Source organism: Anguilla rostrata, chromosome 17 (assembly GCF_018555375.3).
Source record: "Anguilla rostrata isolate EN2019 chromosome 17, ASM1855537v3, whole genome shotgun sequence".
Lineage (NCBI taxonomy): Eukaryota > Metazoa > Chordata > Actinopteri > Anguilliformes > Anguillidae > Anguilla > Anguilla rostrata.
This window is the reverse complement of record NC_057949.1, coordinates 22,753,035-22,773,941: the sequence shown is the minus strand read 5'-3', so window position 1 is coordinate 22,773,941 and position 20,907 is coordinate 22,753,035. Positions and strand designations below refer to the sequence as shown.

Below are 20,907 nucleotides of genomic sequence, written 5' to 3'. Positions count from 1 at the left end.
GAGTGTCCCCAGCATGTTGTCAGTGTGTGGTGTGAATGGCCCTTACTGTCCAGCTGAGAGATGAGCAGGTTGGAGGGTGAGGAGAGGAGAGGCTGTGCGATCCAGCTATAAGGAGCTGGTCAGGTAGATTGAGGGAGGAGCTTCTGAACTCAGCCAATCATAGTATCCAAACAGAAGGGTTCAGACTATCAGCTGCTCTCAGCAGATTTAATAAAGGGAGTCCAATTTGACATACTGTAAGGCTTCTTGCACATTTATTACAAGTTACTCAAGTGTTATTCAACCAATTGGAGTGTGTAAACCTACTGTAGCCAGAGTCAGAATCTCAGATGAGGTGATATACACAATTTTTTTGTGTTTATTCATTTTGATAACAATACACATTGATCAGACCTATCCCATAGTTATTAAATCATATGTGTTAGTGTCAGCACTTTAACATCAATATTGCCCATGGCATTTAGTGTGAGCTTTGTGTGTCCTGAGTAATGCAGGATTTTATCAGAGAATGCTCTTTACTACATTATAGGGAGACAGATTTTGTACTGGATTGGTATTGCAGCATATTGCTCAGGGAACTAGATTTGCAACTCCAGAGTTATTGGTTTGATTCCTAGGGAATGCATTATATGTTGTGACATTGGGCAAGTAACTTATCTTGAATTGCTTCAATAAATGACCAGTGAGCAAAAGTGGGAATATAGATTATTTCTAGAACAAATGTTTTGGCATAATCAGTCTAGGTTAATTGCATTATATCTCAGATTTAACCTGGATATAGCCTGGCTACATCCTAGCCAGCTAGAAAATTCACTTCTCAACCAAATGCATTCAAGTTATCAGTTTAACACCTAGATGGCCTTTCACCAACTGTTCACCACAAAAATGTTCACTGAGTATCCAGTAAGGTTTATTGAATTCTGTTTCTGAGGGAATAGAAATATACATGAAATTGGCATCCTTAGCAAAGGGGTTTAAGGCTTCTTTTGGGGGTGGTGTAGCTTGTATATACAGAAATACCTAATGGGCTGAGTGGTTGGATTCAGTTGGATACAGTGAACAGTGCTGTTACTACAGATGCCAAATATATGACCTCTTTATTGATTGTTTATGTTTGTCCTTTTGTTGCTTGACTCATTTTATTTTGCTGCTTTTAGTTTTCTTCAGCTTTGAGGACAGGGGACGTTTTTCTGTCAATACTCTACTCCATGGCTGAGAGAGTCTGGATCTGCTTGAGTAAATTCACATCTTCACTCCTTTCTGAAGCAGCTTTAAAGCAGAAGTGAAGCTCAGAGGTTTTTGTCACGGTGTGAATCACTGTGATACCCACTCATTAGCAGAGTTATCCCATGTGTGACAGTAATACACTGCTGAGTCTCCTGCCTCCACATTGGTAATTATTAACTGATAATCTGTGTTACCCTGGGCTGTGGAGGTAAAGCGGCTGGAGGAGAACCCAGCTCCATAGTTATCAGGAGAGCTGAGGGAGTGGTAGAAACGCAGGACATACTGAGGAGCGCTGCCTGGAACCTGTTTGTACCAGGAGACATATCCCTCATCTCTGGCAATATTACAGTCCATTGTGGCTTTCTGCTGTTTATTCACACTCAGCACTGAGGGTTTCTGTGTCAAAACCTTCTGGCCACTGACACATGTGAAAGCAACAACAGAAGAGCACATTTTAAAATTCTTATGGAAAAATGCCTGATCCATACCTCAGCAATGATAAACACACGTATATTTTCTTACATGAGAGCACAGTGATGAGAGTGCAGAGTGTCCCCAGCATGTTGTCAGTGTGTGGTGTGAATGGCCCTTACTGTCCAGCTGAGAGATGAGCAGGTTGGAGTGTGAGGAGAGGAGAGGCTTCAGGACCCAGATATAAGCAGCAGTCGGGGAGATGGAGAGGGAGGAGCTACTGCAGTCAGCCTATCACAGACCAAGTGTTCACATTCATACAGGCCAGTTATGTAATACTAATAATACACAATGCTCCCACCACCGATGTTAATTAAATTCTATTGACAATGTATGCAAATATAAAGTATTGTGGTCATTGTATGCTGCACAGAATGTAACAGAATATAACATGTCGCTGAGCCAGTTTAATAACACTGTATACTTGCCAAAATTAACTGTATAAAATTGATTTATTTTATTCTCCACTTATTTAAGCTGTGAAGTGAACTGGGAGCTCATCTCACATTAATAGTGCTGATCTGAGGACTCATACAGAGGTGATGAGTTGATGGGGATTATACAGCCAATCAGGAGCCATTTGCACACTGGAAAATAAATATGCGATTGCGGTTTTTTTGGACACAGAAATGGGGTTAGTATCGCTACCCTTTCATTAATATTAATGTGTAACGAGTGTTTTGTTGCTATATTTATGAAAAAAATATCCCAAGTTCAGTACAACATCAGATATCTTTATTTATTCGAACACACACTACCATATCATACTACACATGGAATATATTTATATTAATTTCTATTGATACAAAATGAAGCTCAACAGTGAAAGATGCATTTAGATCCATTCAGTTTTTCACAAAGTTTTGGGGTCATATACTGAGAGCACTGCATGATGCCAAAACTCAGTGTGATATTGGACACCATCATATATACAGGCATATAGTTTGATCATATAAATGCATGATGATGTAACTTTGGTTAATTAACATTATTTTCAAGATTCATTTTAAAAAATTTGTTTCTGTGAAACATATTAGTGACATTACATTTTTACTGATGGTGTTTCAAAGATCTGCATTGTTTGTTTTATTAATTTTACAATTTGCTATAATCACATAATAATTTAGAGAAACAGCTAATTAGATGTGTGGACTAGTTTACGTGGAATGCGGTTAAATGACCTAATCTGTATTTGGCTGTGGAAAGGGCTGGCAGATGAAAGCAATTTGTTTGAAAATGTTTCATATTAATGAAAATGTTTTTCGTGAAAGTGCATCCGAAAATTATGATGATATATAAATACATTCCGGGTTTGTTTGACCAACTCACGAGAGGTACTGAGAGAAGGAGAGAACTGCTGTCACCAACGCTCTGGTTCAGGTTTACTTCATGTCTGTATATCAGAATGAGAAGTGAGTGTATGTTCTAGCTATCTTTAAAAGCAGAAGTGCAGATGGTCTGAGCTGAGGTTTTTGTCATGGTGTGAATCACTGTGATACTCTCTCGCTCACAGAGTTCACCCATTTCTCACAGTAATACACTGCTGAGTCTCCTGCCTCCACATTGGTAATTATTAACTGATAATCTGTTTCACTCTGGGCTGTGGAGGTAAAGCGGCTGGATGAGAACCCAGCTCCATAGCTAGGAGAACTGTGAGAGTGGTAGAAACACAACACATACTGAGGAGCACTGCCTGGAACCTGCTTGTACCAGTAAATATGATATGAATCGTCTGGGCCAATGTTACAGTCCATGCTTGCTGTCTGTCCGTTAGTTAAACTCAGCAATGTAGGTTTCTGTGTCAACAGTGTCTGACTGCCAACACCTGTGGAGGCAAAAGGACACAGAAAGCTTAAATAAATGAAGGAGGCGCCTCTCCTGTATGGCTTACTTCATACTCAGTTATAATTGGTAGAATAAAAGCAAAATTGAAATTTCTTACATGAGAGCACAGTGATGAGAGTGCAGAGTGTCCCCAGCATGTTGTCAGTGTGTGGTGTGAACGGCCCTTACTGTCCAGCTGAGAGATGAGCAGGTTGGAGTGTGAGGAGAGGAGAGGCTGCAGCACCCAACTATAAGGGGCCAGGCAGGGAGATGACATGGGAGGAGCCTGTGCACTCAGCCAATCAATGATTATGTGGAAAAAAGAAATAATTGTTTCTGCAATGTTTCTCATCTGGCCAAGTGGTTGTCAGTCATATGATAGTTTATCAATGAAAATAAGAAAAAACACATTTTATCAGGTTCAAACGGGTTCACAAGTTTTCTCTTTCTTTTTTGTCAGTCTGAATTATTTCTTTAACACTTTCATTGTGAAAAAATCTCATCAAGAGAGAAGATGTGAGTTCCCTTTGTGAAGAAATACTGAATGTTTTAAATGCTACCCACTGATGGTGGTAGTGTGGTATAATGATTAAGGAACTTGACTTTTAACTTCAAGACTGAGTTTACCTACCAGGTGGGAAACTGAATTCTCCAGTTAATGTCCAGTTGTATGCATGGATTCACTTGAACAAAAAATGTAAGCTCTGTAAGTCACTCTGTTTAAGAGTTCCTGCTAAATGTCTAAAATGTCATGTAATGCCATTTAACAAAAGTCCAATTAAAGAAAGGACAAGTACCTGTGGAGGCCTGGCCTCAGGACAAAAAACATATTTTGTGTTGGCCTTTGTTTTACCTGTGCGGCTGAAATGGATTCCATGACTACTCAGATTTGGTTGATCAAATGATCTATTTGAGCTTTTCAAAATGTGCAGTAAGGGAGGAGGTGGGACGTGTTTTAGAGGAAGGGAAGCTCTTCCTACAGGTGATGACTCTACTGTGGAAATTATTTGGGAAAGGTGTCAAACTGTCTTCTTGGAGTACCAGCTCATATCATTAGTCGTTCACTCTTTAAAGGAAAAATGAATGGCAGTGAGTGCTGCCCTGTTTTGGCTGTTTAATGTGGAGTCTCCTAAGTGAGACTTTACAGATGTCGGTAGAATAGACATTGCAAAGTGCCAGAGATCCGCTCACTTCCTCCATGTGTGAATGCTGATGGATGCTGTGTGACTCCTGGTGTGGGAGCATCAGTGGGGAGGGGACAGAATCCTGCAGGATTCTTGCTCTTCTCCTCTAACTACATTCTCAGTCTGAAGATGGCAGAGCAGCATTTGCTTTGACAGGCACCGGAGATGCTGATTCAGGGTGTGGTGGCGATGCTAAGAGATGCAGACTGTGGGTACATCCACACAGTTCAGATGTACAGAGTTACATGGTCTATGCTGTTACTGACACGGTTGAGAAGTCCTGGCTCAGCTTGAGTGAATTCACATCCTGCTCAAGGTTGATGTTCGTTCCTCTCTGAAGCAGCTTTAAAGCAGAAGTGAAGCTCAGAGGTTTTTGTCATGGCGTGAATCACTGTGATACCTCCTCTTTAGCAGAGTTGTCCCATGTGCTACAGTAATACACTGCTGAGTCTCCTGCCTCCACATTTTTAATGATAAATTGGGAGTCTGTATTACTCTGACGGGTTGTTGTGAAGCGATTGGATGGGAAACCGGTTCCAAGTGGATTTGGAGAGTGTTCAGCTTCATGGAGCCGCAGCACAAACTGAGGAACTCCACCTGGAACCTGCTTGTACCAGTAAGTGGACCAATCAGTCACAGTCCCAACGTTACAGTCCATAGTGGCCGTACCTCCTTTACTCACTGACAGAACAGGAGGCTTCTGTGTTACCACTGTCGCTCCACTCACACCTGGGGAAAAAATATGCTTTTGTGAGAAAATATAAATGACATTTCAGTTCACAATATGAATGTTATTAAGTACTATTGAAGGTTACATCAATTTAATATTTTATTTAGGTTTTTTCTTCCTGAGATTTCCCTTACATGAGAGCACAGTGATGAGAGTGCAAAGTGTCCCCAGCATGTTGTCAGTGTGTGGAGCAGGTTGGAGTGTGAGGATAGGAGAGGCTGCAGGACCCAGCTATAAGGGGCCAGTCAGGAAGATGGAGAGGGAGGAGCTTCTACACTCAGCGAATCACAGCAGCTCATGATTCTGTCCACCTTAATTCCATTAGTGACAATGTGATAACAGCATTTATTTCACAGCCTAGCCAATTAATTCTTCTCTAATGAGTTGGTAGCTCCCCAGAAGTGTAGAAGCTGTGTGTGCACTGTCCATCCTCTCTGCTCACAGTCCTTCCTGTTTTAAAAAGGAGCTCAGGGACTGATGCTAATGAGACTCCCCCACTCATAATGGAGGCATTGAGTCAGCAACAGCAGGCAGGAGTGATCCCAGTAATCCCATTCACACACAAGGACATAAGCACCAGCACACCAGCAGACACATGCACAATCAGATAGGCTAATATATATAAAGTAAGTAAGAGAGTGGAATCCACGGTCCTTCCAGTGACTCTATATCGCCAGCTGTGATGGGCTCCGCTTCCTGTATCTGTGCTCCCTGTTCCAGTGACTCTGCTCTCTCAGCTCCTACATAGCTGGAGCCACACAGGAGAAACTGTGAAGGAGTGCCACAGTGCTGCACCTGCTACTCCACCCCAAACCCACTCACACACAACCTCATAATGTTACTGTCACACTGTCACTGTGTGATAAGTAATGTAAATGTAATGACCAGGACCCGTCCCCACACGTGCAAATGTATTACCAGACATGGCTGCATCTCTGTTGATGTCTAGTAATGTGAAACATTGCTGCAGCTTTACATAAACATCAGAACATATTCATTCTGGTACCACCTCTTCATACCAGCAGCTGCATCAGCAGAAAGCACAGAAGGCATTATTTTGCTTTGGCTGTTGCGGTGCCATAATGTTGTTGGAACACGAGAGAAACTTTGCCTGCACTGCTCCCCCTTTCCTCCCTTTCCCATCATGCCACACGGTAACAGACAGCACTGTAGTTTTTTCTAGCAAAATGGCAACATTGCCGAAACATTACAGCAACATTACGTGCAGTCTGGTTCACCCCTCCTCACACCTGCAGGTCTATAAGCAGGCACGGGGCTGTCCCTCTGAGCTGTGAAAGGAGCTGAAATCACTCCCTTATTTGCATGGCGCTATAAATAACGTGTTTAAACCCTGCAGGTGTGTCTCAGTTTCAGTAGTGGGTCTGTTTCTCTGTCGCCCTCTGCTGGATCACTTTGGCTGGACCTGTAGCGCCAGTTTATTCAAGCAGCCCCCTCCACAGCCCACACACAATGTTCTCCTAACAGTTCCATGACATTGCAGCAGTGTGATTATTGCTGGGATGTGATGGTAATGCAGTCGTTCAGGTTTGTACTAGAGAGGAACGTGCTTCGCAGACTAATTCATTTGCTCTTCTGCCCTCTAGTGGACAGTTCTTTCAGTGCAAGCAGAACCATCCTATTGACCAGTAGTTCCCAAACAGTGGATTGGGATTATCTGATGGTTGATGGATGGTGTTGAAATTCACACCAATCAAATCAAATATTATACATACTATACTAAATGCACTGCACTGATTTTGGTGTCAGGGTAGTTGTATTTCGAGAATATGATTAAAACACATTGTAATTCCTATATTTGAAATTTGAGTGTGAGGAGAGGAGAGGCTGCAGGACCCAGCTATAAGAGGCTGGTCAGGGAAATGGTGAGGAAGGAGCCAATGTTCTATACACACCTATCCTCACGCCTGCCGGTCTATAAATTGCTGTTGGGGCTGTCGTTCAGAGCTGTGAAAGGAGCTAAAATCACTCCCTCATTTGTATGGCTCAATGAAGTGTGTGAAGTGTAAACCCTGCAGGTGTTTGTGTCAGCAGCTGGGCTGTCTCTCTGTTGCCCTCTGCTGGATCAGCAGGCTTGCAGTGCTACGTGAAGCCCCGGAAGTAAGCTTGTACTGCGTATGTCTTCGTTGTTGAGGGCAAAAAATTGAGCTCCATATTAAAGTGAATGGGGAATATCAAACTTTTGAAGGCAAAATAAAACTTCTCCAATGGTATTTTGAAACTCGACTGAAGACCATTACGCTTTGTATGAAAGACAGATTGAAAAATATGCATTTAAGTAAATATTTTACCAAGACTTCTGGACCAAGACAACCATTGTTTCAGAAACTGCTGCACATAATTAAATTTATGATCACAAAAAATGGACCGATGAGGTTTTCTTTGGTTGTTAAATCACGTTGAATTTCTGCATTGAAATAAATGGGCAGCAAGCTCTTTTGCCCTCAACAGTGAACATGCGCAGTAGTGGCTGTTTACCGATACTTCATAGGCTTCACTGACTGGCCACACCTAACCTCTCTAGTTCCTGTGTACGCTCTATGGAAAGCACCGTGAAGCTAGCTACAGTTGAAGCGGTTGTTGGTTCATCAAACAATTCAAATTCTGACTACGAAAATAGTTACACAGGTAAGCATTCCGCACAACAAATGAACGCATACTAACATCAAGTAGTGTAATGCTTGGCGATCAGTTGGCTAACTTCTTTCGACAGTGTTTTTTTTTAAATATCATGGTTAACTAGCTGTTACGATTAACTCCGGAAGCTAGCTAGCTAGCTCGTCGCAGTATTTAGGAAAGTTTCGATTTCTCAGCCATTTTAACTGCGATGTCGTTCACAACTTGAAAATGTTATTTTCAAAATGGCAACTGTATCTAACTAGACTAGCTAATAGATAGCTAGTGAAACTTAACTGATGATCTCTTTGAATAAAGAAAGATTGATTCTGTATCCTATTGTAGTCTCAATTTCACATGACACGGGAGATGGCGAGGGTAGACTACATGCTAGAATATGACCTTTATTTTACAGATAGTGTACGTCAGGATATCTTATCCAATTATATGTTTTATTGAGACAAAATGGAAGCAAGCATATGGCCATCATAAAAATTGTATTCTGTTTGCTGTTTTTGTTACTTTGGCATGAATGACGTAAAGTTGCGCTTTACTGGCTCTGTTCTGATTCGATAGATACGTATTGATGGCGATTAAGGTAACGGGCACTGAAAAACCAACGCAATAATTTAAAAGCAATTTCATGGTTTTAATTAACTAAACCGCTATAGTGGGGTTGAAAAAAACCCTGGCCTCTTAAGAGCCTTTGAATGTGGAGTCTTGGAAATATGAAGGATTTTGCATGGTTTATGTTTATATTTTATATTTAAAGGTTTATAGTATTCTGCTGCAAGTTTATGGTAATGGGGAGAATGGCAACGCTCTGCCAGCCACCTGTTTTCAAGGACCCGAACGCAGACAGGTGAGTTTTTATTTTTTATAATTTTATTTGAACAATGAACAATTGTACTTGTTTATTTTTATATCTACAGGTTACAAATTGTGAGTTATAATGTCCTTGCATTTGGGAATGAAATTGATCTTTATGTGATCAGAACATCAGTGAATATAATATGTAGGGCTGAGTGATTATTATTTTTAAGGTTCATTTAGTTTCAGTTAAGTTTTAGGAAATAATTCTGTTTTCAGAATTATGACTAACACACAGCTTATGGCCTATTATTTGAATAATTTATGGAATTTGCTGTATTCCTTACCTGTCAAGATGAATTTTATATGTTGCTGGAGAGGTATTTATTATTTTGATGGTAGTTGATGCTTGAAGAAAAAAATACATCCAGAATTTTGTTTGTGTGTCGAATATGTAACTAAATAATATTTATAGACATTTTGTTTGAATGCTGTCATTGGGGTGGTTGATACCTTTAGTTCAGTTGAGATCTGATTATTATTATTTTATTGTTTTTACAGTGGTTGCATCCTGGAAGACGCACAGATGTTCTGTAAGACATGTTCTACTTAAGTACTTAATGTCTGTTGCCAAGGGGCATTTAATATTTCTGCACTAATTGTACCACCTGTTTTTTTTCTCTAACTGTGTGTGTGTGTGTGTGTGTCCATGCCCTTGTCTTGATTGAACAAAAGCCTAAAATCGCGCCTTGTTTTACAGCCTCTTGCCACTTCGAAGACCTTCCTGATCTAGTCAATGAGTGCAGAGGGTTAAGAATTGGCCTAACGTCTCCAAATGGCCACGAGCTGAGAATCACAGGGCTGGATGGGACAGTGTACTGGGGGCGGGAGGAGATGCTGGAGATGTGGGGGAAGCTGTACTTGCCGCAGCCAGAGAGAATGGCTGTGATGGGCGCCATTGATAACGTCCCCTCGCTGGCCGAGGGCCTGCAGCTGATTGTTCTTGTGGACAGCCAGGGAAAGGTGTACTTCTATGAGAGCGAGGTGCTGCATCTGGTGGCCCCGAGCGTGAAGGACTTCCTGGTCAGTGGAGCAGTGTCTCCCCCCATGGAGAGCTTTGAATACGGACAGCACTGTGCACCCAAGGTAATTATGCAGACACCAGAGGGGATTGCGGGTGTCAAGTGCTCTAATCTGGTAGCATCTAGAACAGAATCTAGATGTGCAGGGCCACATCTTATTGAAAGAAAAGTTAAGGGTAAATAAATGTTTTTTTTTTCTTTTTTCTTAAGAATATGGAATCTTAAAAAACTATTCTTGAGAAACGGACCAGTATGCACTTTAACACAGTTATTACGAGTGATGTATGCGTTTCCCCCCCCCCCCCTTCATCCTTTTAAAAATATGTTCATTTGATTCATGAATATGGCCTGGGATACTTGGAAATCATAATCACTCAGGACTAGATTTCGCTCTCCTAATTTTTTCATTGCCAGTGGAGTAACTCAGGCAGAGTGATTCACAGAGCATGTTCTATACAGACTTATCATGAGACATCACATACATGAGCACTTTATAGACATTAAGGCATTAAAAGCAGTCTTTTGAAATTACAGGAATTAGACTAAATGATATTATTTCAATTAATTAACTTCTGTAAGTGCTGTTCTCCAATGAAATTAATGCCAGGTTCTCATAATTTCTGAGACCAGTACGTTACACAGATATCCATGATTAGTGCATTTGTGTGAATTTTTTTTTTCTTTCTGTAGACTGAAGAGGAATACCTGAAGATTATGAAAAAGGCTGGCATCCCACTAATACAAAAAAGCACAAAGGACTTTGTACAGAGCAAGGCGAAAGGGATAAAAGATAATCTGGATTTCCTTAATTTTCCCAAGCCTATAATTTTTAAGTAATTAATTTTTTTTGCTTTACCAAAGCTTCAGACTTAAACATACTTAAAGGGAACTTCCAATTAAACAAATACATGAACTGAGATGCAGAGAATTGTAGACTAACAATATCTGGTTTGGTTACCATTTCAGAATTGCTCAGTTGTTTGTAATTTGTATTTTTTTTTTTTTTAAACTGAGCCCTTCATATGTAAACACAATGAAGCAATGCACTTTGGGATTGTGGGCTCTGAGGCTCAAGTTTCCCCCTTTGAAGTTGACTCTTCTCTCTCCTGTGGAGTTTGCTTTTATAACTTTTCAAATATAACCAGCAGCTGTATATGCTGGTTATATTTGAAAAGCTGTATGTACTTGTATATACCGATTGCCTTCTAGTGCATGTGTATAGATATTGTTGTGGAAATCAGCTATCACTTGCACGCGTTAGCATTATGTATTCTAATGCCAGTAATTGTTTAAAATGTGATTTTTAAATGTAAATATTTAAAAAATGATTTGTGGAATTGATTCATTGAGGCACTAACGCATATGCAGCAAGGGAGTTCTGTGTGACTGTTGGGTGTGCACATTTGTTGAAAGCATGAGAATGAAAATACAGCAATGTTTATATCGTTTTTCATTTTTGGCTGGTTTTGGGAGTGTCGGCCCTTCATTTGCAATGTAGAAAATAAAATGCCATTTCGCTATAATAACAGAAATGACTATGAACGTAGTCGTGTACTGTCGAAAGACATAACGGTATTATAGACAATACGGTATTGAGACACAACACACAAGGCCTCTTGCTACCTGTTAGTTCAACGGTCTAGTTTCCATAATGCAACATATCTCTGTTGTTATGGAATGTTGTGGCATTCCATTCCTCAGTCAGGATTTGTCGCAGGTCAGCCAACATGGTTGAATGGAATGGCCTGCCAACAGCCCAGACCTCAGCCCAATTGGACACTTGTGGGTTCACCTCGGCCGTGCTGTACGTGCTAGAGTGACCAACGCAACCACGTTGGCTGACCTGCTACGAATCCTGGTTGAGGAATGGAATGCCATCCCACAGCAACAGCATGACCAGGCTGGTGACCAGCATGAGGAGGAGGTGCCAGGCTGTTCTGGCTGCGTATGGTTCTTTCCACATTTCTCTTGGGACCCCACCCACATAATCAGCTCTGCTGCTCATCCTACAAATGCATGATCCTCACAAATGGGACATCATTGTAAAGGGAAATGAACGGGCTTTCCAATGATATAACACACAATGCTAATAATATAGTGACAACAGAGATATGATCGACCAACACAGAAATTTCCAAACTTTTTTTGAGGAGTTTGAGGTAGGCTATATCTCCCTGCCACCTCCAGTAGAATTTCACTTTCTTTCAGTAGCCCCGTCACTGTTTAAACTAAATAAAATGAGGAATCGCTGTGCTTTTTAGTTGCAGACCATGGCATGCGTTTGTAACGGAATGCTTAAAATTGCTAAAATTGTTTTCCATTTCATAGGCGATGTCAATAAAACAGAAGCAAAATTGAAACGAAACCGTATTGGGTAAAATGAAACTAAAGCGGTTCTAAGAAGAGCGGACGAGTAAATTACTAACACAGCTATACAGCATGCCATTCTCTTGGTACGGGTTTGTGTTACCTATCTCCCAACCAATCAACACTGCGACTGCGACACCGGCTCTTTGCAGAGTTTACCACATATGTAACTACAAATCTAGCTTATCATATTACATTTTGTGATGCATTCTTTCACACATTGCCTCGTCATTTAGTGGCGGTTTATAAATTAATAAATTGCACGGTCTCCTACTGGTTTCAAATGATAGATAATGTAGGAGGATGAATGACAAGTAACAGTAAGCCTACATGGCTTAGTGAAGACCAAAGAGATATATGCAGTAGGCTATCTACTTGAAGTAAGCAGGTTCATTCAAATTCTTCTTTTCCAAGGAAATCACACGAGAACAAGCGATTGCGTTACATTTCCGTTCAGTTTTGACAAACCTGGAGCTTTGTATTGCAACTATTTCCGTAGGCGGAACCATGAAATAAACGAAACCGAAACCATAAAACTTCAGTATATAGCACTGCTACCAAGCTATCCGCTCTCTGACAGAACAGTCAAATCTATTCAGCAGAACAGGGCACGAGGAATAACTCCGCAGGTGAGGTAATTTAAGGCTGTTATAATGCAGAAGAATTGTCGCCAGATTTACTGCCAGATTTTATTTTACCGAGTCCATGAAGTCGCGTATAAGATAACCTATGCCTATTTAGAGAGCAAGAACAGCTGGCTGGATGCTTCAGTTTTTTCAAATCTGAACGTTCACATGTCTGATAAAAATACAGAGAAATCCTAGTTTGTTTTTACATAAATAAAGTTAATTTCCGGGTAATGGTACGCTGTGGACGGGCTATTTCGAGTGTGTAGCTATGGGTGTACGTGCCACACAGAAAACGATCAAAAGTAGCAAAAGTCCATGTTTTGAATTAGATGAAAAAAAGGTAGGCTATGTGAAAACAAATTGATAGAAATACAAAATAGTTTACAAATGTTCAGATGTTAACAAAAATCCAGACAACTTGTTTAGAAGACCCGTGTACGTTTTGGCCAATCGTTTTCCGTTTCAGGATCAGAAATAAAAATAAAAACAAGAAATGAATGGATTTTAGATATTCCACTTAAAAACAGAAACTGTAAAACGAGAATCAACTGGGTATACGTGTTGCTGACTGGTTTTCTACATAAAATTACAGAAACTGAAATTGTCATTCATTTCTAGCGTTACTTCACAGTTTGCAAATCTATGATTGATACTGCAGTCCACCAATCCCTGCTTAGAAACTTCCTCCCAAACCGACGTCTAGCTCCGACACTGTCTGCAAAATTGTAGCTGACAGGGGGAAGATAAATTTTGTTCAAAAGCATTTCTTGTTTTTAATTACTGTTCCTTAAACGGTAAATGATTGGCCAAAAACTACACGGATCTAAGAAAATACTCAATCCCCTCGTGTGTGATAAGCGAAACCGACAACTGCATATTGAAAGACGTAAGCTAAATGTTAGCATCTGAAAATAGAAAGACATTCTTGTTTAATCTCAAGCAAGTAAGCTTATAATGGCCATCTTCTCTAAAGATACTGTTTTGCTGGTTGTAAAACTCCCTCTCAATTCTGCCGTCTAACATTTATTTTTAATGGTTTAAACTTTTCTTTCCCCCCAGCCATCTGCACAGTTTCCCTTGTCTTGAGCACTTTGTCTACATTCATATTTCTGTGACAGCTCCAGAGATGAGGTAAGCATATATCTCAGTGCATTCTACCTTATTTTTGGACCTTTTTCCAATTGATAATCAGCAGATTTCTACATATATTGACCATTATGTTTTTCTTTCACAGTCTGGAATTTGTGAAGCGTGATCTAGACCAGCTGCAGATTCTGATCAAGAGCAGCATCCTTTTCTTTGAACAGTCTCTGGAATATGCAGCAGATTTGTGCGGAAGAGAAGAACTCAGCAAGGACCAGGCCAATGGTTATCTTGCAGAGGTTTGGCCCTTCCTCATAAACGTATACCTGCTCTAATTTCTAAAGGCACATTTATTGTTCCCAGAAAAAAAATTATTTAATTATATTAAGACCTGTAAACTGCCACCAATTTATGAAGCTCCTTTCTCAGCGGATTTTAAAATATCGCTGTCATATATGGTCAAACGTTTAATGACGCTTTTCATGAGTCACAAAAAAATTTCAGTTAACACTTGACTAGCCTGTATGCATTTTCATCAAAAATACAGATGAGGTTTGCTGCTTTCTCATGGTATAATCTGAATGCTTCTTTAGCATATTGCCATATAGGTTCTCTGCAGTTTCAGGGTGTGTGCACATGCATACATTTAATATGTGAGAATGAGTAAAATGTGACACATGGTTCCTATTGCACAATTTTTATTATGGTGTAAACTGTGGGGGATGTTAATTTGCTTTCTGTAAAAAACTGTTTTTAGAGGTTGTGTGGCTTACACAGCATTGCATTCAAGACAGGTTTTGCCTTGGAGATGACAAAGTCAATCATGAATTTTGAAAAACAATTTTGACAACAAGTCAGTGGTAAGCTATGTCTTAATGTAATGGCAACTGACACTAATACTATGACGTGCTCTACTCTGCAAAACCAGAAAGAGAGAATATACAATACTTTAGGTGTTAAAAGATGATTGGCTAGCACACTAATAGTTTCAAAAGAATACTTTGTTTATATCTGATGTTTGCAGTAGTCTAAGGACGCATTTGGCAATGCGCGCCTTTGTCAGCAGAACACAAACAAAACACAAAATCGATCAATGGCGTGTATTTTAGACATGCAAATTTATTGGAGTCTGCAACTTTGGCTAGGTACACCCAAATGAGACTAATTTAAAAATGAGTTAAAAGTTCAAAATTAAACTTAGAAACATAAGTTTCACTTTATTTAAGAGGTATATTTTAACTAAGTGCACTTCACATTAATATCTATAACCTCTTATAACAAATATCTGTACACCCTCTGTATACTTAAATATGAATAGATTGAACCTATGAGGATTTAATTTGAATTACTGAGACTGATCATCAAATGTATATAATTTGTTTTCAATCATTAATTTAAAATTTCCATCACATGTACAGTGCCATGAAAAAGTATTTGTGCCTTCCTGATTTCCTCTATTATTGCATGCTTGTCTTTTCAGATCTTTAGGAAAAATGTAATATTAGGCAAAGGGAAACTGAGTAAACACAAAACACATTTTAAAATTATTATTTCCTGTATTCAGTTAAAGTTGTCAAACACTCATATCACCCATGTGAAAAAGTAATTGCTCCCTTAAACTTAATAACTAGTTGCACCGCCTTTAGCAGCAATAACTGCAACCAAATGCTTCCTAGAATTTGATATGTCTTTAACATCACTGTGGAGGAATTTTAGCCTGCTCTTCTTAGCAGAACTGCTTTAATTCAGACAAACTGGTAGATTAATGAGCATGAACTGCACGTTTCATACCCTGCGACAGCATCTCTATTGGGTTCAGGTGAGGAATTTGACTAGACCACTCCAAAATTTAATTTTGTTTCTTTCAGCCATTCAGATGTGGACTTGCTTTTGTGTTTTGGATCATTGACTTGCTGCACAACCCAATTATGCTTCTGCTTAAACTCACAGACTGATGACCGGAAATTCTCCTTAAGAATTTTCTGGTACTGAGCAGAATTAATGGTTCCCTCAATAATGGCACTTTGTCCTGGTTCTGAGGCTGCAAAGTGTCCCTACACCATTACACTATTCACACCATGTTTGACTGATGGTATGATGGTACTAGGTGATGGTAGGGTATTACTGTGAAATGCTGTATTTGCTTTACATCAGACTTAATGGGACCTGTGTTGTTCAAAAAGTTTCACTTTTGACTCATCTGTTTATAGAACATTATCCCAGAAAACTTGGATAATCCATTTTATGCAAATGTAAGGCAAGCACTGATATTTCTCTTGGTTAACAGTGGTTTTCATCCAGGGTCATCACTCTTTTTCTTATTGTGGAGGCATGAACACTGACCTTATCTGCGGCAAGAGTGGCCCTGCAGTTCTTTGGGTCTTCTTCTGGGATCTTTTGTGACTTCCTGGATGAGTTATCACTGTGTTCTTGGAGAAATTTTGAAAGGCCAGCCATTCCATTGTTTCAAGTGTTCTCCATTTGGAGATAATGACTTTGACTGTGGTTTGTTATAGTACCAGAGCCTTATAAATGGCTTTGTAAGTCTTTCCAGACTGATATAGTTCAACAACTTTTTTTCACATCTCTTCTGGAATTTCCTTTGATTATGGCATAGTGTCCTTGTCAAAACTTCATGGTGACTACTTCAATCTGATGGTAGGGTTCAATGTGAGTGAGGTTTAGATTCAACAGGGCTGACTGCAATCAGGTCTGGCTGTGCTTAATTAGCTGGGTGTTTGACAATTTTTCCATTAAATAAATGAAATAGTAATTTTATAAAATGTGTTTGCTCAGTTTCCCTTTGTCTAATATTCCATTTCGTCTAAAGATCTGAAACCAATCAGCATCACAAATATGCAATAACAGAGCAAATCAGCGGCAATGATACGGCAATTCCAAACTTTATTCAAGATGTGACTTTTATTGTCAAATTGCTCTTTTTCAACAGATTTTGCACAGCATTCTTTTCATTGGATACATAAACATTCCATCCATTGGGCCACAACAACTTCTACCTGAAAATGCGGTTGGATCGCTGATGAACTCATTTCCTGATGTATTTGAGAAGTACACAAGCCACCTGCCCTTAAGGACCCCTTACTCCATTCTTCTGGACATGGTAACAACATATATTAGATTTAGATACTTAATATTCGCACTAGTTGCAATGGGCTCCAGTAAAATTGAAAAAGCGGTTACATGAAAGACAGAAAAAGGATAAATTTGGATGTTAAAATTAAATCAGGTAGTTGTACAGCTAATCTAATTATCCCTCCTAAGGTTGTCCAGACTACAGGAGACCAAGCCATGGATCTACCCAAAAATCTGTTGGCCCTGAATGAAAAAATGCATGTTCCACGAAATGGTAAGAAGATGTGTGGAAATGATTTCTGCTTAGCATCTAGTGTTGTTAGCTATTGCTACTTTGAAAAAGGAAACAAGAAATCCAAGAAGTACTTTGGTGCATCTGTGGCTTGCACAGGGAAAGCAAAGCGGGATTTCTTCATCAACCTGTCCTGTGTTAAAACGTGGAATCGAAAGGTAGCATTGGGCGTGTGTTTGGCTGCTAAAGGCAGGAAGTCCATAATGCTTCCGAAGGCCGTGTATTCTGCGGCATTTACGATGCTCAACGACCAAAGAGACGAAGACCACGAAGGGAATTCTGACCACATTGGCCGTGGGTCACGTCAGAGATACGCTCAGAGGCGTGCCTGTGAGAAATGTTGGGGGATATTTCCAGAGGTAGTGTTCTTACCACCAGAGCGGGATGAAGAAAGGGCCAGCTGGAAGCACGGGAATTGTGCAGAATGTGAGGCCATGAGCAATCTTCTAAACGGCGAGGTCACTGTCGATGAGGGAGTAAAATTGGGTGAGGATCTTTTATCAACAGCTGCTGCAAACGAGAAGCTTAAGCCCTTACTCAAGCGAAGAATCAACAACCTGAAAAGCACGTTGAAAAATCGGATCGAGACAGCAGAATTTCAATTTTTTTTGCCATAGTTTACTGATGAAGATGGGCCTACCTATGTATCATCACCTACATTTAAAATATATTGTAAGCGACTTTAATAACTATCATTAGAAATGGCAATCATCAATTAAATCTGCAAATTTGTTGGATCGGTCAGTTGAACAGTAACCCGGTAGAATCAACTAACAAATCAAAACAAGCTCCAAAAAAAAAAAAAAAAAAACCTTGGACAGTGGCTGCAATGTTATTAAGTAGGCTAGGAAAAAATGAGTTAAGTTGCAATTATACTACAATTTAACTGCAGATCCAACAATTTTATTTTTTTTAGTTAATCCAATGATTTGTTTTTAATAATATTTTGTACAACCACTAGTCAACATTTTTTTGGATATGTAGTAGAGTTCTATATCTAGTGTTGGTGCGTACGGTTTCCAGTACCATATTTCTAAAATCAAGTACACTTGTTGGCTAGCATAAAACTTTTACTTTTATGTGTTGGCATAAAAGTAAAATCGTTAGACCAGCATCATGTCTGGACAATGAAAAATCTGATACCTAATAGTGATACCTAAACTGGAGCACATCGTGTCACCACCACAATTGCCCTGCGCCAATTACATTGGCAAAGTTTGTTACTAGCATGTAAAAATATAAGACAAATAGTATAGAAAATCATTAGCGATATTGCCTGGCTAAAATGGAGCCGACTTACCATCTCACTACAACTGCTCTGTGCCATATAAAAAATGCAAGTTATCGTATTGCTGTCATTGGACATACCAAAAAATTTTGAGTGCATAATCTTGAATAGATACGCTTAATGTGACAAAGTTCTGAACACCAGCAGACTGGCCACATTTCACGTCAATCAAGTATACCTGAAAGGACCCGAGGGGTGAAAGCGGGAAGAAATTGAGTTTTAACTGATGCATTTTAAAAAAATGATCTACTAGCATGGCCTCTGCGATCAACTGGTCGATCGCGATTGACGTATTGGGCACCCCTGATATAGATTAGTATTTTATTAAATGAAAAACAGTCAATTAGAATAATGAACTTCAAATAATGGAGCATCGCGTAGTTCTGGCAGGTCACGAGAGTCAAGCGCTCCGGCCGAATCAGCTGATGGCTCAGCTGAGTGATGTTCGCCTATCACAGTACATTCACTAACAGGGCGGTCTACTTAAACAGCCTCCCTCTACTCATTCGGCTGCTCCTCCTGCATGCAAGCGTTGCGCGTTGCTTCGTAAATCCCCTCCACCACCCCAGCTCCATCCCCATGCGTCAAGAATTTGCATTCTCCATTCCTATGTGTTAAGAAGTTGTATTGCTCCATCCTTATGTGTTAAGAAATTGCATTTGCTCCATTTATATGTGTTAAAAACTGCTTTGCTGCTGGATCTGTTCTGTGTGTACCCGTCTAGGGGGGGTTTGGCTGCTGGCCTCCCGGCCTTATCCACGCGGGCTGCGTGGTTGGCAGGAGAGCTCCAGAACAGAGCCATACCGCCAAACATAACTGTATTGCCTTTATTGTCAATAAAGTTCTACTTGTTGACAGTGGTCCTGACAGAAATACATTTATTAATGAATGTAAGGTCACTACTTATAATTTACAAAACAGAAGACATTACACCAGATGTTGATTTGAAACTACCAGTAAAGAGAGAGAGACCAATAAGCCTGACCTTGCCAGAACATTACCTTTTTCAAAGACACACAACCAAGGAATTGTTACAAAAAAAGGGAAAACTCTCCTTCATGACTTTTTTTAGTAACAATGTAATATTGTATGGACCACAAGCAAGTTTGCCTTATCCAATTACTGTACAATCCTCATTGTTCAAAGGACAAAGGACACAAAGGGTAATTCTTCAGCTTTGTAACAGGGTTCATGTTATTGACTGCTAGATATAAAGACCTGATTACTTGTTGTCCCACCTCTTTAAGTGTGTTACAATGTGATGGCTGCATGCAAATTTTCACTGTTCAATTGGTTTTGTTGATACACAAAAGTGTGATGCATTGAATTTTCAAATTATTTGTAATTGATTTCAGATTGTTTTCTTTTCAAAGAAAAAAAAAAGTGTTTTATTTAAATCTTTAAAGTGATTAAATATGCACATATGACCTTTGACGTCTGACTTTGATTTGTGACTCCAGAACAACATATTGCTTCCTTACAGTGAGGCAAGGGATGAGAGAAAGGACGAAAATTTTTGTTCCCCCTGTGCTGTGATTAAATAGCACAAGAATATGGGCTAAAATGTGATGTGCTGTAATTTGGGACCCAAGAATATTTTTGGTCCAATTCACAGCCACTAGGGGGAGCCAGAGACCTGCAGTTGTTGTGACGCATCAGTTTGTCCTTTATGCAGGGTCGGCCTGTGGCATAAAAGGTCTATGCGGGTGTTTAGGGTCACAATCCCTAGGGAGGGCCACACGACCACGAAGGGGGGTGGGGTGGGGGGGGGGATTTGTTTATCTAAGGTAAATAACGTTATTTTCGCAATTACGTTATTCATCCCCTATCGCGGAACTAGCGGTATAAATTGTAAATGGAATGGCAACCGAACATTTCATAACAATGTAATGTAAGAAGGATTTTACCAAGCGAACCCCGCCCCCCTCCCCTCGGCTCGGACAAATCCAACCCCCCCTCGTGGTCGTGTGGCCCTCCCAACCAACCCCCCGCCCTGCTCGGACAGATTTGCTTAGGGCCACCATAATCCTAGGGCTGACCCTGCCTTTATGCAATGTTGTTGTAGAGGCATTGTTGTATTTTTAAGATGCTTCCCTAGATACAATGTCATTACATTACAGACATTTAGTAGACGCTCTTATCCAGAGCAACTTACACTTTTCACATAGGATTTACATTGCATCCGTATATCCT

General features: G+C 40.0%; 3 protein-coding genes across 4 annotated transcripts; 2 read left to right on the top strand and 1 right to left on the bottom strand.

The window, feature by feature from the left end:
* Positions 1 to 2,411: 2,411 nt before the first annotated feature.
* Positions 2,412 to 5,740, bottom strand: LOC135243978 (uncharacterized). Its single transcript, XM_064316137.1, has 5 exons — positions 5,571 to 5,740; positions 5,107 to 5,435; positions 4,668 to 4,752; positions 3,641 to 3,706; positions 2,412 to 3,523 (listed from the first exon to the last, which is right to left on the bottom strand). The coding sequence occupies exons 1-5, from the start codon at positions 5,608 to 5,610 to the stop codon at positions 3,186 to 3,188; spliced, it is 858 nt and encodes a 285-aa protein (XP_064172207.1). The 5' UTR covers positions 5,611 to 5,740; the 3' UTR covers positions 2,412 to 3,185.
* Positions 5,741 to 7,880: 2,140 nt separating this feature from the next.
* Positions 7,881 to 11,494, top strand: LOC135243131 (uncharacterized). Its single transcript, XM_064314697.1, has 5 exons — positions 7,881 to 8,082; positions 8,843 to 8,932; positions 9,442 to 9,473; positions 9,641 to 10,026; positions 10,653 to 11,494. The coding sequence occupies exons 2-5, from the start codon at positions 8,868 to 8,870 to the stop codon at positions 10,797 to 10,799; spliced, it is 630 nt and encodes a 209-aa protein (XP_064170767.1). The 5' UTR covers positions 7,881 to 8,082; positions 8,843 to 8,867; the 3' UTR covers positions 10,800 to 11,494.
* Positions 11,495 to 12,790: 1,296 nt separating this feature from the next.
* Positions 12,791 to 20,141, top strand: LOC135243126 (uncharacterized). 2 transcript variants are annotated; one of them, XM_064314694.1, is made up of 5 exons: positions 12,791 to 12,963; positions 14,018 to 14,089; positions 14,193 to 14,340; positions 16,992 to 17,162; positions 17,324 to 20,141. In XM_064314694.1, the coding sequence occupies exons 2-5, from the start codon at positions 14,085 to 14,087 to the stop codon at positions 18,041 to 18,043; spliced, it is 1,044 nt and encodes a 347-aa protein (XP_064170764.1). In that variant the 5' UTR covers positions 12,791 to 12,963; positions 14,018 to 14,084; the 3' UTR covers positions 18,044 to 20,141. The 2 variants fall into 2 exon arrangements, with proteins under 2 accessions (XP_064170764.1, XP_064170763.1); XM_064314693.1 differs by having other exon boundaries at positions 12,793 to 12,958.
* Positions 20,142 to 20,907: the final 766 nt, after the last annotated feature.

Bases quoted from the DNA above. Each gene is read 5' to 3' on its own strand.
- LOC135243978 (XM_064316137.1), bottom strand. From the start codon at position 5,610: ATGCTGGGGACACTTTGCACTCTCATCACTGTGCTCTCAT. The intron at 4,753-5,106 runs GTATCACAGTGA...CTCCCACACCAG, and splicing joins ACAACTCTGCTAAAGAGGAG to GAGTCACACAGCATCCATCA. The intron at 3,707-4,667 runs GTAAAGTCTCAC...CTGGACAGTAAG, and splicing joins TGTCTATTCTACCGACATCT to GGCCGTTCACACCACACACT.
- LOC135243131 (XM_064314697.1), top strand. From the start codon at position 8,868: ATGGTAATGGGGAGAATGGCAACGCTCTGCCAGCCACCTGTTTTCAAG. The intron at 8,933-9,441 runs GTGAGTTTTTAT...TTGTTTTTACAG, and splicing joins AAGGACCCGAACGCAGACAG to TGGTTGCATCCTGGAAGACG. The intron at 9,474-9,640 runs GTAAGACATGTT...CTTGTTTTACAG, and splicing joins GGAAGACGCACAGATGTTCT to CCTCTTGCCACTTCGAAGAC.
- LOC135243126 (XM_064314694.1), top strand. The intron at 14,341-16,991 runs GTTTGGCCCTTC...CTTTTTCAACAG, and splicing joins CCAATGGTTATCTTGCAGAG to ATTTTGCACAGCATTCTTTT. The intron at 17,163-17,323 runs GTAACAACATAT...ATCCCTCCTAAG, and splicing joins ACTCCATTCTTCTGGACATG to GTTGTCCAGACTACAGGAGA.